General features: G+C 47.7%; 1 protein-coding gene across 2 annotated transcripts in view; it reads left to right on the forward strand.

Moving 5' to 3' along the window:
• The window catches only part of DYNC2H1 (dynein cytoplasmic 2 heavy chain 1), a 537,791-nt gene that overhangs the window by 15,057 nt on the left and 505,360 nt on the right, over nt 1-17,374 (forward strand). For both annotated transcript variants that reach the window (XM_073558365.1, XM_073558366.1), the window contains exons 4-9: nt 4,371-4,489; nt 11,577-11,721; nt 14,199-14,431; nt 14,960-15,094; nt 15,180-15,293; nt 15,564-15,675. In XM_073558365.1, coding sequence (XP_073414466.1) covers nt 4,371-4,489; nt 11,577-11,721; nt 14,199-14,431; nt 14,960-15,094; nt 15,180-15,293; nt 15,564-15,675 — 858 coding nt within the window. The remainder of the gene's footprint in view (nt 1-4,370; nt 4,490-11,576; nt 11,722-14,198; nt 14,432-14,959; nt 15,095-15,179; nt 15,294-15,563; nt 15,676-17,374) is intronic.

Here is a 17,374-nt window from a genome sequence, read left to right on the forward strand (position 1 = left end):
AGCGCCCGGAAGCCTGCTTCAGCACGAATTTACCACCACACCTGGAAGGTGTTCTTTGCTTGGTGTCCAGGCTGCGGTGTTTCTCCGCTGAGATTCTCGATCCCCAACATCTTGGCTTTTCTCCAGTCGGGCTTAGAGAGCCCGGATAGCTCAGTCGATAGAGCATTAGACTTGGGCTTTGCCCCAAGTTCCCTCAGGAGACAAATATCGGCCTTATCCGTCCTGTTCCAGCGCAGAATTGCTACCATTTTGCAGGTGAAGACTTTTCATTCAGGGAGTCTCCCTCTTGGTACCTCCCTGTAAGGTACCCATGGACGCCTGGGACCTTAACATGGTCCTAAGTGTTCTGCAGGAAGCTCCATTTGAACCGCTTCAGGATATCTCTTTGAGGTACCTTTCCTGGAAAGTGGTGTTCCTAGTGGCCATCACTTCCATCAGGCGGGCTTCAGAGCTGGAGGACCTATCCTGCCGAGCTCCGTTCCTCACTTTCCATAAGGATAAGGTGGTCCTCAGACCAGCCCCTCCTTTTCTGCCGAAGGTCGTTTCCTCATTTCACATGAATGAGGATTTTTCTTGCCTTCATTTTGTCCAGTGCACCGTGTGGAAATGGCTCTTCACACGTTAGACCTGGTAAGAGCCCTCCGGAGGTACGTGTCGCGGACGGCACCCTTTCGTCAGACGGACAGGCTGTTTGTGCTCCCCGAAGGGCGCAGGAAGGGACTCGCTGCCTCAAAATCGACCATAGCCAGATGGAGTCGTTTGACTATTCAGGAGTCCTACCGCATTAGAGGCACGCCGATTCCAGCAGGGATCAGAGCGCACTCTACCCGGGCAGCGGGCGCCTCTTGGGCGCTTTGGCACCAGGCTTCGACGGAACAGGTTTGCAAGGCAGCAAACTGGTCCAGCCTGCACACATTTGCCAAACATTATAATATCCATGCTCAGGCCTCGGCGGATGCGAACCTGGGTAGAAGGATTTTCCAAGCAGCGGTGGCGCACCTTTTAAACAAGAGGTGCATGTAGCTTGGATCGGGGAGTCAATTCTCCCTCCCAGGGATTGCTTTAGGACGTCCCACAGTATCTGTGTCCCCCAATGAGGCGAAGGAGAATCATGGATTTTTGTGATAACTCACCGTAAAATCCTTTTCTCCGAGACGCTCATTGCGGGACACAGCACCCACCCTATTAGCCAGTTGGCTCTGTTTTTGTTTAGTTAATACGCGTTTATTTATGTGATATAAGGGTGGTCCTTTTCTGGACATGTTGTACCTGTATTAAGGCTGATTTTGTTGTCCTCCTACTGCTTCTCTTGCACTTCTCTCTGACCTAATTTCGCCTCTTCTTGAGTGCTGAAAGCCATATCGCCCTGGGCCAGGATTCTTCGCCGGGGGATTATGGAGGCGGTTCCTACAGAGGAGCTAGCAGATCTAGCTCTTTTGGACCAAGCTGGTCCAGATCCCTTCTGACGCCACCAGAGGTGAAAGCACCTCTCTGCCTTTCCTCGGGCAGTTCCGTCCAGCAGGACCGTTCTCCTGCACAAAGGGAAAGAAGGAAACCTTCCTTCAAGCTATTTCTCACTGGAGGCCTATGACCCGTCTCTAAGTCCTCCGGATCCCCCTATCATAGATTCTCCTCTAATGATGGGTCACCCCTACCTGGGTTTCTTTCCAGGGTGGAAGGCAGGTTTCTTCTTTTTCGGAGACTTGGTTGTCGGCGGTCGACGACGCCAGGGTCAGGGTGATCGTTACACCCGGCTACAAGATGTAATTTTCTTTGCCCCAGGAAGACATTTTTCCCTCCTGCCAATTCAACCCTCTCATGGGTTCTCCAAGCCGTCTCGTCCCTGCCTAAGCTCAGGTGTCATTGTACCCGTTCCTTGGCACAAACGTCTTTTCTGGTTTCTACTCAAACCTCTTCGTGCTCCCGAAAAAAGACGTTTCTTTCACCGATCTTTGACCTCAAGCCATTGAATTGCCACCTTCGGATTCGCTCTTCAGAACAGAGTCCTTGCGCTCGGTGTTCCCCTCCATGGAGCAGGGGGACTTTACTCTGTAGACATCCAGAATGCTTTCCTGCACATTTCTATTGTGTACGGCATCGAAGGTTCCTTCGGTTTTGCGATACAGGACCATCTTTACCAGTTCACGGCACTCCAGTTCAGCCTGGCATCCGCTACCACGGTCTTCACAGAGGTCATGGCGGCGGTCATAGAAACGGTGTCTTATGCCCAGCTTCACACAGTCCCTCTCTTCGTGGACACTGTCCGTCTCTGCCCTGCACAGGAGGTAATTTCTCCCGCTCTGCTGGCAGATCTTCAACATCGATGCCAGTCTTCAGGGTTGGGAAGCGGACTTCCTCATTCTCGCAGCGCAAGGTCGCTGGAATGTTCATGAGACCCTCCTCCCCATCTGTCTCTTGGACATCAAGGCAATTCTTCTTGCCCTCTTCCGCTGGCAGCCTCTCCTAGCAGGAAAGCCAGTCCGCAGTCAGGTGGACTTTCACAGCTGTGGCTTGCATAGTAGTAATAATAATAGTATTTATTTTTGTATGGAGCTGGCATATTTCCACATTCCGCAGCGCTTTACTGTTTGCACACATCATCGCAGTCCCCGATGACGCTCACAAATTAAATTCCCTATCAGTATGTCTTTGAACATAAGCCACCAGGGTGGGACTCACAACTCACGGATCAGGGTAGAGGTAGCAATGATACTGCGTTGGGCAGACGACCATGTCCCCGCCATATCAGCCGTCCACATTCCAGGGGTTGACGACTAGGAAGCCTATTTTTTTTTTTTTGTATCATCCGGGGTTAGCGTCAGGTGAGTAGTCTCTCAACACCGCCGTCTTCGGCTAAATTTGTCGAAGGTAGGGCATTCTGGATGCCCACCTAATGACTTCTCGAACGAGCCAAAAGGTTCCTCGGTACGTTACCAGGTTCCAGGATCCGATGGCTGTCGGCTGCGATGCACTTGTGATTCTGTGGTCCCAGTTTCAGATGCTTCTTCGTTCCCTCCTCTTCCCTTAATCACAAGAGTCAAAAAAAAAAAAAAAAATCAGTCCGACCGGTTTCCAGTAGTCCTGACAACTACAAGCTGTTAAGTCAGACCTGGTACCTGGAGCTGGTGTACATGCCTATGGACGCCTCCGGGGGCTGTCCAGACCGTCCGGATATTCTTCCGCAAGGTCTCTCTTCCGCCACAGTTTCATAGTCGTTTAAGTTTAACGCCATGACCTTGAAGCCTACTTCTGAAAGGGACTGGAGTTTTTCCCATCAGGTCACTCTCGAAATGCTTTGGGCAAGAAAACCTGCATCCTCAAGTTTCTACGACAGTTTCTGAAGATCTGATTCAGGTGGCGCAAGTACGATTATTTGGTTCCATTAGCCTTATTGGCTACAATATCAGGGGAGTTCTGAGTTGGCAGCATTATCCTGCCGTCCTCCGTTTCTTTTTCATTCCACATTAGTGTAGACATTGTCCTTTCTTCTGTAGGTCCTTCCTGCCCCTCTCCGGTCCATACTCTGGATAAATCCTGGAGCAGTATCTTGCTAGGCCTCGGCTTTAGAGGTTGCAGGGCCGGGACCTAGTCATATTTGCATGTTATGGCAAAATCTTACAAAGATCATGCTTATGTCTAGTCCGATGCAGGCCTTGGAAGGAAAGGTGCTACAGGCGGCGGTTACGCACCGGCCGGCCTTAGTCCTTTTTTCTCTGCATTCCTTCTGTTCTCACCCTTGGGGACTGCTTTAGGACGTCCCATGGTTACCTGTGTCCCCCAATGAAGCGATAGAAGGATTTTTGGTACTCACCGTAAAATCTCTTTCTTGGAGCCTTCATTGGGGGACACAGCACCCTCCCTATTTGTTTGTACTGATTTTGGGCATACGTGCCTTGGTTGTTGAGCCGGTACATATGTGGAGTTTGTTGGTTGCTTCTCCTACTGCTTTAACACTTAACTGAGGTACTTCCTGCCTGTCAGTGGGTGTATGCTACGGAGGAGGAGCCAGTTTTTTTACTTTATTTGCATAGTGTCAGCCTCCTAGCGACAGCAGCATACACCCATAGTTACCTGTGTCCCCCAATGAAGGCTCCAAGAAAGAGTTTTTACGGGGAGTACCAAAAATCTTTCTTTTCCACTTGAAAGCCTCCTTGCCTCTGATTTATATGTATCTACAATAAAGGACATTTTTTGGGATGGTGAGTGCCATGCTCTTTTTTTCTACATGGTGAATTTGGATGCTGGCCCTATCCATGCTGAACGTCATCCAGGTCCCTGGAGTTTTAATGAGCCTTGTGTCCCCGGAGCTGTGCCGTTCACATTTCTTTATATAAATGACAGCATATAAAACATTTCATTTTGTTCTACAGGAATTCTAAGTCCATCGGATGAATTTCAGTTCTGGGCAGAAATCGCAGAAGGTCGGAGTAAATCTGGTGTCAGAGAAAGGGCGGCTCATTTCCTCGGTTTGTTTCAAGCCATTGAAAAGGTGAAATTATGTTCTTCTGTTCTTTTGTAACCTCTGAGTTGGGAAAGCCAGTAACACATTAGTCCTTTTTATATTAGTTGTATCGTGTTTGTTTGCATTATATATTATTCTCTTAGGAATTTTTGCAGTTTTCTCCTATTGAGAAATAGTGATATAAAAAATAAATGACTAATACTATAAAAATAATAATAAAAGGCAAACTGCACAAAAATGTGTGATTCCCTAATTCTTCCAGGTATTAGATCGTGTGCTCCAACATACTAGGAACTGGACTTTTTAACTGTACACGGACCACAAGCATTGCATGGTCAAAAAACTTTTCATCGACATTATCATCACCGCACTTTAAAGGTGTTATCTGGTCACAGTCAACTCCTTTTAATATATGAGCCGCAAGTCTGATGCCTTCTGCACCCACCGCACTCAGGGCAGGTGCCAGCTGTGTTCAGTATTTGGTCAGTATTTTACATCAGTATTTGTGAACCAAAACCAGAAGTGGAACAATCAGAGGAAAACTATAATAGAAACACGTCACCACTTCTGTATTTTTCACCAACTCCTGGTTGTGGCTTACAAATAAAATACTGATGGAATACTGAACGTGTGAACATGGCCTTAACCAGCATCTGTCTCTAACAGCAGGGACTGGGTCTGGCACCTTTTGCTGCTGCTAACCTCTTAAAGGCCGCCGGCGCCGTCAGTCTCTTACCGTGGCATATAAGTGGTGCGAGCATGGTTGCCATTAAAAAAAAAAAAAAGTCAGCTTGCCCTACAAAAAGCAAACCCTCATTCGGCAGCTCCATCAACAGGAATATTTAATAAAGATAACGAGTCTTAGAAATTTACAGGCTTTAGAATTTTTTTTTTCCACGAATAAAAAAATATTTGTATGAATTTCGTATCTGAGAAATTGTAGTGAGCTGGAGAATTATTCTGCCAAATGTTTTTACCCCACAATCTGCCTCAAAAAAAAAAAAAAGTGGCAGATTTTTTTTTTCTTAAATTGCAATTTTGTTGCACTCATGTTATGGCTTGAGAAGAAGGATTTTTGGTACCATAAATATTTTTCTTATTTCCTTCTTTGAGGGACATAGGTAGCCATGGGTGTATGCTGCTGTCGCTAGGAGGCTGACACTAGGAAAAAAAAGAATTAACTCCTCCTTATAGGCAAAAAAACCCCCCAAAAAACGGGTGGCTGCTGTGTCCCCCAATGAAGGCTCCAAGAAATAGATTTTACAATGAGTACCAAAAATCCTTCTTTATCGCTTCATTTGGGGACACCGGTAACCATGTGACGTACTAAAGCTGTCCCAAGGAAGGGAACAGAATATCTTGCTCAAATGAGGTCGGGCGACAGGCGATCGCCACTTGTAGCACCTTTCTACCTCGGCCGGCATCAGCTGAGGCATAGATATGTATCCTACAGAACCTTGCAAATGTATGAAGAGATGACCAGGTAGTGGCCTTGCAAATCTAGTTTGCAGAAGCCTGGTTCGAATGGCCCAGGAGGCCCCCACCGCCCTAGTGGAGTGAGCCCTCATACCAGGAGGGGGTGGTCTGTCTTTGACACAATAAGCCTGTAGAATAGCTGATCGGATACAACGGGCCATAGTAGACTTGGAGGCAGGGAGTCCCTTCTGGTGACCCTCGGTAATGATCAGCAAGGAGTCCGATCCTCTGAAGGATGCGGTCCTTGAGAGGTAGAAATGCAGTACTTTGACTAGGTCCAGCTTTTGAGAGACCTTCCCAGGGGATGGATGGTTAACGGGCAGAAGGAGGGAAGAACAATATCCTTATTGATATGGAACGGGGATACCACCTTAGGAAGGAAGTAGGACATCAGACAAAGGACCACTTTGTCCTAGTGAAAAACAAGAAAAAGGAGCTGCAAGTGACAATCGCTAATCTCGATACCTGTCTATTGTAACTGATTGCAACTAAAAAGGCAACCTTCCAAGAGAGAAGAGAATATAAGATATCCTGGATGGGCTCAAAGGGGGATCCCTAATGTAACGTTCAAACTAGGTTAATGTCCTACGGGTCAACGGGGGGGGACAACATGGTGGTGCTAGACGAGCAACTCCCTGAAGGAATGACCTGATCTGCGGGCAAGAGGCCAAACTCTGTTGAAACAGGATTGAGAGTGCCGAGACCTGATGCTTGAGAGTCCTAAGAGACAAGCCGGACTCTAGCCCTGATTGCAAAAATGCCAGAATAGATGGAAGAGAAAAAAAAATATGGGAGTTGTGTGTCTGTCTTCACACCAGTGAAAAAAGGCCTTCCAGGACTGATGATAAATCCGTGAAGACTATGGTTTTCTCAACCTGGTCATAGTCTGAAAAAGAGAAGCCTGCCTTTATCAGGACTCTGGCTTTAATGGCCACGCCATTAGATTGAGAGACTGAGAATTCTGGTGTAAGAGGGGACTCTGAGAGAGTAGGTCTGATTTTGGTCTGGGAGCTTCCAAGGAACATCTGTGAGCAGGTTGACTAACTCTGCTTACCCGGCTCTTCTGTGCCAGTCTTGGGTCACCAGAATGACTGAAACCCCTTCCGCCTTGATCATCTTGACGAGTCTGGGGATCATTGGAAGGGGTGGAAAAAGGTACAGAAGTTGAAACTGATCCATAGAATGACCAGGATATTGTAACCGATTGTCAGGGGGTCGCGAGACCTGGCCACAAACTGAGATATCTTGTGATTCATCTGAAACGCTATCAGATTGACATCAGGAGTGCCCCACCTCTGGCAAATCTGTTTGAACACAGATGACTTTGACGACTTAGGAAGTCGGCAGCCCAGTTGTCCACACCTGGTATGTAGACCGCTGAGAACGCTGGCACTCGCTGTTTGGCCCAAGCCAGAATCCGTGATACTTCTAGCATGACCGACTAACTGTGAGTCCCACCCTGGTGGTTTATGTATGCCACAGACATGGCATTGTCGGATTGAATTCGGACTGGTCGGTCTTGCCAGTGTAGAAAAGAGAGGTAGATGGCTCCATTTCCAGTAGATTGATGGGAAAGGAGGCTTCCCGAGTGTTCCAGCGACCCTGTACTATGTGATTAAGGAAGACCGCTCCCCATCTGAGGAGACAGGTGTCTGTCGTGACAACTTGCCAGTGGAGGGGAAGGAATGTTCTTCTGTTCCGAAAGGAGAGACTCCACCATGCCAGAGACTGCCTCACTCAGAGAGGCAGGAGTATGGGACGATCCAGGGAAGAAGTCTTCTTGTCCCAAGCTGACAGAAGGGCCAGCTGGAGGGGACAGGAATGGAATTGTGCAAAAGGCATCTCTTCCATCGCGGCAATAATCTTCCTTAAAATCCTCATGCAGAGTCGAAGAGATGGGCGTCTTAGGGACTGAATCCCCAGACTGAGTGCCAAAATCTTTTCCTCTGGGAGAAGTGGGCGGTATCAACCAACATGCCTAGGAAAACTAGGTGCTGGATCGGGATCAGAGGATTTTGCTGTTTTGATTACCCAGCCTAGATGGGTAAGAGTTTCCAGGATGACCTGAAGGCTCTCTGAACAGTCTTGGAAGGATGAGCCCTTGATCAGTAGGTTGTCCAGGTAGGGAATAACTACAATCCCTTGGAAGGAAGAATGGCCATGACAGTCGCCCTGGCCTTCTTGAACACCCTGGGAGCAATGGTCAGTCTGAAATGGAGAGCTGTGAACTGATAGTGCTCCCCTTTGGACTGCTAATTGCAGAAACTTCTGATGCGTCAAGAAAATTGGGCTATGGAGATGGGCGTCCTGAATGTCCACCAAGCAGAGGGACTTCTCGGACTCCATGGAGGGAATTACCAAGCGGAGTGTTTCCTATTGGAAATGGCGGATGCGGCACCTGCTTGTTTAGAAGCTTGAGATCCAGGATCCAGCCGAGTGAGCCATCCTTTTCGGGAACACAAAAAGGTTGGAATAGGAACCCGAGAAGCGTTCCTGGGAGGGAACAGGTATGATGACCCCTATCCGGAGGAGAGAATTAATAGCTTTGAAGAAGCCGGGAATCTGAGCTGTAACCCTTGGAGGACTGGACATGAAAAAAAAAGTCTGCATGGAAGAGAAGACAATTCTATCCTGTAACGATGTCCCTGACACAGGTGTCATCAACTATGGAGAGCCACGTGTCCCAGAAAAGACCACGCACCTTGAGAGGATTCCTAGGTTTGGACCTGTCCTGCCAAGGAGAATCTATTGGATCAGGCATCAGAGGATTTTGCGGAGCGACCTATTAGAGCGCCATGTTGGGGCTGGTTTGAAGGACGGTTTCCTGGTGTCTCGCCAGGCAGGTGACCTGCCTTGCTGAGAGTAGGTCCTGGAGGAGGAGAAATGACGAAAGGGACGAAACTGAAGAGAACGTCTCTCTGTAAAAGGACATACGTGTTTAGGCTGGGGAAAAGAGGTTCTCTTAACTCCAGTGGCATCCGAGATGAGCTGTTCCAGCTTAGAACCAAAAAGACGTAAGCCCCTTGGTAAGGGACCTTTTTGAACGTAGGGTCTGCATTCCAGGATTTGAGCCAGAGAATTCTGCTACAATATTGCTAGTAACATGAGCAGAACAGCTGGCAGCATTGAGGGACGTGGCGAGCAAATATTTACCTGCATGAGCAATCTGATCTGCAAGATCAGCTTGCTCACCTGGTGAGGCCATTGATAAAATACCATGCTAAAGATGTTTTGCCCAGGCGGAAACTGACAGTTACCGAGGTGGAAGCGAAGGCAGAGCAGATAGAAGCACCAGCAGCCTAAAAGGCGGACTTGGCTAGATCTTAGATCTGTCAGTGGAGCCTTTGAGGGAAGCACTTCTCTCAGGGAGTGATAGGGCCATCTTGGCAAACAGGTGAGAGACTGGAGGGCCCACAGCCAGGGATTCTGCCCATTTTCTGAGGAAATCCAGACCGAAGGAATATAAAATATCCAACTTCCTTTTGCCTGGCAAGCACTTTTCCTGGTACTCCCATTATTTGGTGAAGATTCCAAACTCCTTGTGATTGGCAAAAACCCGAGTGGGGGAAATTAGGCTTTTTGAATGAGCCAGAGTGGTCCAGAGGGGGACTCTCCTCGTCCTTAATATTGAGGGTCTGATTGACAGCCAATTGAAGACTCAATCATATCCTGGCATTTGGAAGATTGGTCCATGTCAAGGTCAGAATCAGACTGGGAGTTGAGACCACCACTAGGGGCCCCCCTCCGGGGAGGCATAATGGGAAACCAAGGGCATCCTGTAGGATGTGGAGGGAGAAGGGGAGCCAGATGAGAAATTGGAGTGTGCCCGATTCTTGGACCTTACCATTGATCTACCATGCTGAGGGTGGTGGAAGGGAGTCTTCGATTCTTCTTGAGAAACTATTGGAAAGCTGTAGGCGGCTGAAAGGTTAGGTAAACGTTCAAGGACCTGTACCATAGACAGGGATACCTTTTGGCTAGGTCAGTTACTGATTGAGAAATAGCAACAGCCCACAGGGGGTGTGCTAACTTCCCAAACGGCGGGGTGCTCTAGTGAGACTTGCATGGTAGAAGGGCTGCAGTCTGGGCAGAAGAATGAGGCCTGACCTGTTGGCCACTACTTTTTGCAGAGGGTACAGGCATAGTGTGGGAGGGGTGGGAGCGACACTTCCTGGGTCTGTACATTTGTAAGGCCAGGGACTCCCTGATGCTCAGAGGATACTGAGGAGGACTAAACAGAGCCTACCCGTTCCTGGATAAGAAGGAGATTGGTCCAGCAGTAGGAACCGCGTCATGTGGAGAGGAGTAAACGACTCCCGGCAATGACAGAGTGAAGGGGATGGAAGGGGCAGGATTAAGCAAGGCACGTTGAGAAAAATCCAAAAAGGAGCTCTCCCATAGGAGGGAAAGCATGCTGGAGTCCTTGTGCACTGATTGGTTGGCGCTTGCAAGGGGGACAGGAACCAACCCGACCTGAAATGAAAGACTTGCACCCATAGGTCGGAAAGGGCGCTGATTGGCTGGCGTTCTGCGGGGGCATAGACTTTATGAAAGGAGCGCACAAACTCTCAATTACTGATTGGTCTGCAAGCAAGAGGGGGGCCGTGGCTAACTAGTAGGCATCGAGATACCGGGGATTACATTTTTTGTTTGGAGGCGGCTGGCCCACATCGACGCGTTGGTGGGCGCATGCTAGAAGGAGGGGGAGCGCCGTGATCTCCTCTTTGGGATGCCTCCCTTCTGCCTAAAGAGCGATTGTGAAGAAAGAATAAGGAAAACGGTACCTGTCTGGATGAGTGGTGAGGAGAGGGGTCACTGGAAAAAGCATAACCATCCTCCTTCCCACACCATCGTGGTCCCAGACAGTCCAGAAGATGGTGTCGCCCTGACGAGGGGAGGGTCACTTAGAAGTGGCCAACATCTTCCTCCTGGCACCACTCCTAGGAAGAGCTGGGGTGGGGAACAGGCAAAGAAACGGCCCACATGATCGATCCTGAGACACGCTTGAAGTGTCAGAGGGAACGGTCCTGCTTCGCAGACCACAGAATGGACAATGTAGACGGCACCACAACCCCTCTCAGTCTCTATTTTGGGAAAACAGGGTGAGACTTTACACCCTGTTACTCTGAAAAGAAGAATCTGAAAAGCAAAGGGAAAAGATTAATAACATACAACTGGTTGACCTAAGGATAAAAAAACGGATTTGGGATCAGATCCAGGTCCACCTCCTACTGACACTAAGCTAAAACTGACAAGCTTTGTGTCTGTCGGTGGGTGTATTCTGCTGAGGAGGAACTAATTCTTTTTTTGCCTAGTGTCAGCCTCCTCATGACAACAACATACGCCCATGGTTACCTGTGTCCCCCAATTTAGTGATAAAGAAAAAAAAAAACCGCTGCCTCCTTAAAGGGAACTGGACACCAGAAAATTGCTAATCTCGATCTCCTGCGGACAACGAACTGATCATTACTAGGTTTGTAGCTAAACTGGATTTCAAAGATGACGGCGCTGACGTTACCTAGCTGGAGCGATCAATTAAAGGGAAAGGACTTTTATTTTTTTCCCCCAAACCATGACTCAGTGACTCTTATAGATAATGATTGTCTGCAGGTTTCTAACTTTTCTGGTGCATTCACAGTATTACAACAACCTTGACGCTCTGCCTTTGGCTGAACTTGTGGCACTTGTAGAAACCACCAAGGAAGTGGTGGATGATGTGTGGAGGCAGACGGAGCACGACCCTTATCCTGAGCGACGCATGAAGCACTTACTGGAGATCACTGGTAGGATGAATGGCACTGACATATAACCATAGTAGAATATCCTTTCTAGAATTGATCAAAAAGATTTGCAAGACCCTGATCTGGAGGCCACTTCAGTTGTCTATTGTCGCCGGATCAGAGCCCTGCATACCTCCTCATATTTGCCGGCTTTCCTATAACTTCTTATTACGCTCTCTGTAATGTCATGCCGCAACAGTGATGTTGCACTGGGAATACTTTCGAGGAGAGTGGGATTCCAGCAGGTAAGAGGGATTTGGTCTGGCGGCAAGGGACCTACTGAGCTGGCTGCTGTATCAGGGTCCTGTGAAAGTTTTTGCTCAAATCTTATCTTGCATTTTCTTGATGCATACATTGATAAAGTATGAAATACTGTAAACGTTTCTTGGCCAGGAGAGCAGGGATCTCTCTTACCAAGGTATTGGAGACATTTAAAGCAGCTAGCCTTCTTCCACTAGCTCAGAGACAACAGAAAATTAGAGAGGGAGCCTGCAGAAGGCAAAACTGGAGAAGCCTTCCAGTGTTGGTGCCAGACTAGTGTTGGTGCCCCTGGCTGGCTTCTGCGGGCATGGCTAGTTGATTGACAGGTCTCTTCCATGAGTGTACATAGGGAGAGACCTGTCAATCATCGGGTGTGCTGCAGGGAGAATCCGCCCAATGGTGGCACCGGACTATTCTCGTCTTTTCTCACTGTTCCTGGCTTTGATATTGAAGCTATTAGTACGAGATCAGTGGGGTTGTCACTCTGTGCACCTGAACTAATAAGCTATTTCAAGGCACCGTGACACTCTTGTGATCACCTCACCCCCTGCATTATTTCTGTAGGCACAACTTTGTACTGTTAGTAGCAGCTCTGCTGGGTTCACTACAACTTTGTCACATTCAAGTGCATGGAAAAAAGATGTTATACCAGGCACAACTGCTGCAAAAAGTAGGCCGCTGGGGCCGGAAAATCGTAAAGGGGGTACCGTGGATGTCGGACCACCAGTAACCATTTTAATCACTAAATGGTAGGAGTGACAGAGTCGGACCCCGCTTATATATTAGTCTTCAGTTAGTTGCACCAAAATACTTAGACATCAGTCACCTGCCAGTTATCATATAAAAAAATAAATTAACAGAGAATTTTTATTTATTTAGGAACTTAAGATACAACCTCTTAACTAAATGATAATGTAACTGACGCTAGTCACAACCCACAGCTAAGCCGTGAATAAGCGTAGTCAGCCGTCGTTCCGGGGTCAATACCAAAATATCACGTAGTAATTCGAAGGGAAAATATGAAGTCACAAGTAAGGTCACATGACAGAGTCAGAATGCCAGAGAAATAGCAGATAAGCAAAGGGGCAATAACAAATGGGTAGTCTGAACACGATCCAAAGGTCAGCAATGGAATATCAGATGCAAAGAGGCAACAACAAGTGGGTTGTCTGAACACGGTCTAAAAGTCAGCAGCAGAAGATCAGATGCAAAGGGGCAATGACAAACGGGTAGTCTGAACACGATCCAAAGGTCAGCAACGGAATATCGAATGCAAAGAGGCAATAACAAGTGGGTAGTCTGAACACGGTCTAAAAGTCAGCAGCAGAAGATCAGATGCAAAGGGGCAATGACAAACGGGTAGTCTGAACACGATCCAAAGGTCAGCAGCGGAATATCAGATGCAAAGGGGCAATAACAATTGGGTAGTCTTAACACGGTTCAAAAGTCAGCAGCAGAAGATGATGATCAGAACTTACAGCACAGGGTACAGGCGAACACACCAGAGAGCACAGGCTTAGAACAAGCTTTTGACTGGCAATGATCTGGGCCAGGCAGCTCACCTAAATAACAGGGCAATTACCAAGAAAGGGAGCACCTATGGAAGTCTCTGCACCTTCTAGTCTAATAGGTCAACCAAGCTGTAAATCAAAGCACCGACAGCTCAGCACGCCCCAGCACAGGATAGGATGCTAGAGCTGTCCATCAGAGTCCCAGACTCTCTGCACAGAGGAATCATGACAGTAACATTTTTAGTAATCAACAAAATGTAAATATCTACTCATATACTATGAAAAAACAAGTACAAGAACCACGTATCTTATATATTTAGGTAGCTACCAAAACGGACTGTTACCTTCCTTCCAGACTTGCTGAAATATGCCGAAAACAAACTCACTTGGGATCCAATGGACTCCATGTTACTAATTAAAAGTTAAATACCTATCCTAAGAACAGGCCTTTAATATCCATGTCCCACATGTCCCTTTAACAAGCTATTATTTTATTTTGCCCTCCAAACTCTAGGCCTTCACTCCAGGACTTTTTAATTTAATGTTATTTAGACATTGTTTATTACTTCTGTGAAATTAGTGTCTATCCCAAACCTATATAATATTCCTGTTTTTTTATTTTATTCAATTATTCTTGACATTTTGTCGTCTGCAGTATAATATCCATAGAGACCTCTATATAGACGTCCTTCCCACTGTGTCCTGCAGGTAACACGCTGGGACGCTGTGTCCAGAAGAACCTGGCTGAGATGAATCTATGGACAGAGCCGTTTCCAGCAGTGAAGGAGAACCTCAGGGCAGGTATTGCCGTGTGTGAGCAATGGATGTCAGCCTGCGAACATCTGACCGGACAGCTGTGGAGGCATTATACTCCTCACCTATGGAAAAATGAGAAGTACATCCCAGAATCTCTGCTCAACCTTGGCCGACGTCTGGAAGAGGTATAGTACCGGTGATTAAAGGGACAAGGATTGTAAAAAGTCTGCAACAGGCAGAATGACTTTCCCAGTGCAAGACATTTCTGATAATCTTATTCATTGCCTGGCTCATATGTTCTCCCATATAACGGTTTATTAAATGTCCATCCGTCATTTTTTAGCACCAAGACGATCATCCATTCCAGTCTTATAATCATCCATGATCAGAGAGCATTAATACGTTACTTCCAAGACCAAAAGTAATCACCTTTTTGATGGCTTTCTGGTCAGTGGGGTCCAACTGCTGGAGCCTCCACTGATCTTTAGAATGGGGACTTGCACCAGCCCATCAGTGTGAAGTGGTGGCCACCCATCTGGCGCCATGGCTTCATTCATCGTTTATGGAACTAGCAGAGATAGCCACGTGTAGTGTTTCTGTGACTGTCCCATAGAGGATGAATGGTGCCTGCCATGGATCCATTCCCAAGGGGCATTTCAGAGCCCCACTTTCAGGCACTTCCAGTGTTGAGAATAACATTCTGATGTCTGCAGGTCTTCACTATAAGGATGATGCATGAAAAGTTGGCGCACATTCTGCCCTCTGGAGATGACAATTCTCAGCGCTCAAGGAAATTGTTTGAACCTTTTGCTGGATTGAACCCCGTGCACTACAATCCATATACTGAGGTAAGGAGGATTTCTGCTACTTTGCTACATCTGGAGACTCCTACACTTCTCTGTCACTGATGATTCTCGTGTCGTTATCCTCCAGCCTTTATGGAGAGCTGCAGTTTCTCAATACGAAAGGATAATTGAGCCAGCAGAAGAAAAAATGGCAAGCAAGCTGAAATCATATATCTCTGATATAAGTGACAGTCCACAACAGGTATGTACATGGGTCAGGTTACTACCTGCAGTGATTAGCAGGACACTGGTTGAGAGGCCACATTGATACTCCGTGGCTGCCAAATCCGAGCCCTGTGAGCCTCGTCCTACCTGCCGGCATCCCCCCACCTTATGACGTTGTACAGAAGAAGCATCGGGGATGTCGGCAGGCAGGGCAGGCTCACAGGGTTCTGGATCGGGGTCCTGAGATTCTTTTTGCTCAACTCAACTATTCACTTCCAGTTTCTGATCTGATTGACTTATTTTCTAGCTCCTAAAAGCTTTTCAGACACACAGAGAGCTGGTGAAGAGACCAAGTATTAGGAAGCATCTAATGCTAGAACGGGAAACTTTGCTGGCCAGACTCGTGGACTATATTCAAGGTAATGACGGGATTAGCATGTTAGATTTATTTGCTGTTCATTTGTGGAGGTAGGTTAAGGAAGGGTCACCGTCTGCTACAGGAGGGTGCAGGAAGGATCACTGTCTGCTGAATGAGGGTGCGGAAGGGTCACTGTCTGCTACAGGAGGGTGCAGGAAGGATCACTGCTGAATGAGGGTGCGGAAGGGTCACTGTCTGCTGCAGCAGGGTGCAGTAAGGGTCACTGCTGAATGAGGGTGCGGAAGGGTCACTGTCTGCTACAGGAGGGTGCAGGAAGGGTCGCCGTCTGCTGAATGAGGGTGCAGGAAGGATCACTGTCTGCTGAATGAGGGTGCGAAAGGGTCACAGTCTGCTGCAGCAGGGTGCAGGAAGGGTCACCGTCTTCTGCAGAAGGGTGCAGGATGGTCACTGTCTGCTACAGGAGGGTACAGAAATGGTCACCTACAGGAGGGTACAGGAAGGGTCACTGACTGCTATAGGAGCGTGCAGGAAGGGTCACTGTCTGTTGCAGGAGGGTACAGGAAGTGTCACTGACTGCTATAGGAGTGCGCAGGAAGGGTCACCTATAGGAGGGTGCAGGAAGGGTCACTGTCTGTTGCAGGAGGGTGCAGGAAGGGTCACCTTCTACAGGAGGGGCGAAGCTTAAACCAGTCGGTGGGGTTCTCTATCAGTCCTGAGAATGGAGGGGCTGCGGCTCTGGCGCAGTGCTGTGCTCCCTTCACCGTTGTTACCTGACAAGCAGATGTCCAAGCCATTTAAGCCTCCACCCCCTACATTAAATGTGTGTATTTCTTTCTAACAGTCACCATTTCTTTCGGCCTCAGTTCTGCTTTTGACGATTCTGTCTGGCAGATCAGCGCCCAAAATGCCAACAGGGAGTTCTGGAAAGTCTGAAACTCTCCTTCCTTGTCTCTTTTCTGCTGCAAGATGGTCAGAGCGCCGTTGTCATCTGCGCTGGTCCACCCAACACCAAGGCCGAGGAGATCTCCCCTGATCTAACCGATGGAGGTTATGGCAGCAGAATGGAGGTCCTTAGGTCTTGGAAATGTATAATCACATTTAATATTAGTGTTGTATAGCAACTTCAAGTGAATGGGGTCAGCGGTATTTCCCTGCACAGCTGTGGCCGATGTGCAGCGCTCTCCAGAGGAAAGGTCTAAAGGGATGCAGTGCTTCAGCCTCTGCACTCTGAGGGTTAACGAAGGTCCTAAAGGTTGCCCCTCACCCACCGAGTGTAAAGTATGATATGCTTCCACTTTGAAATGAGGGGCTGATTCTTTTATTTTATAGCACATTATGTTTTGTAGTAGACTCTTCAGCTTTTTATTTTTGAAGAAGAATTTCTAAGTCAGGCACAGATTATCATTAAGGTCTGTCTTCTCAAAGAGGTTCTGCAGCAGGCAGGCGTGTGCATCAACAGGACCAGCACATAATACACAACGCACCTTTCTAGAAAGATAAATAATCCGACCAACAATAGTTTTTTTTAAAGAAGTGTACAATCTTTTAGGTCATCTCCATTTTCTGATTTGTGCAGATCTTTCCTAACATCTCGCCTGTTCCCATCTGTATAATATTAGTAAGAGCCAAGAGCGCTATTTGCTGTTATGTAGACAGACACTGCTGCAATTGGCGCAGCTCCGACATCAGATTGTTCAGCCTGTTTCGGGTAAAACCATGCACTTTAGTTTTGTACAGTT

The sequence above is a fragment of the Dendrobates tinctorius genome, unplaced genomic scaffold (assembly GCF_039654945.1).
Source record: "Dendrobates tinctorius isolate UK_male_01 unplaced genomic scaffold, ASM3965494v1 ptg000256l, whole genome shotgun sequence".
In the NCBI taxonomy this organism is placed as follows: Eukaryota; Metazoa; Chordata; class Amphibia; order Anura; family Dendrobatidae; genus Dendrobates; species Dendrobates tinctorius.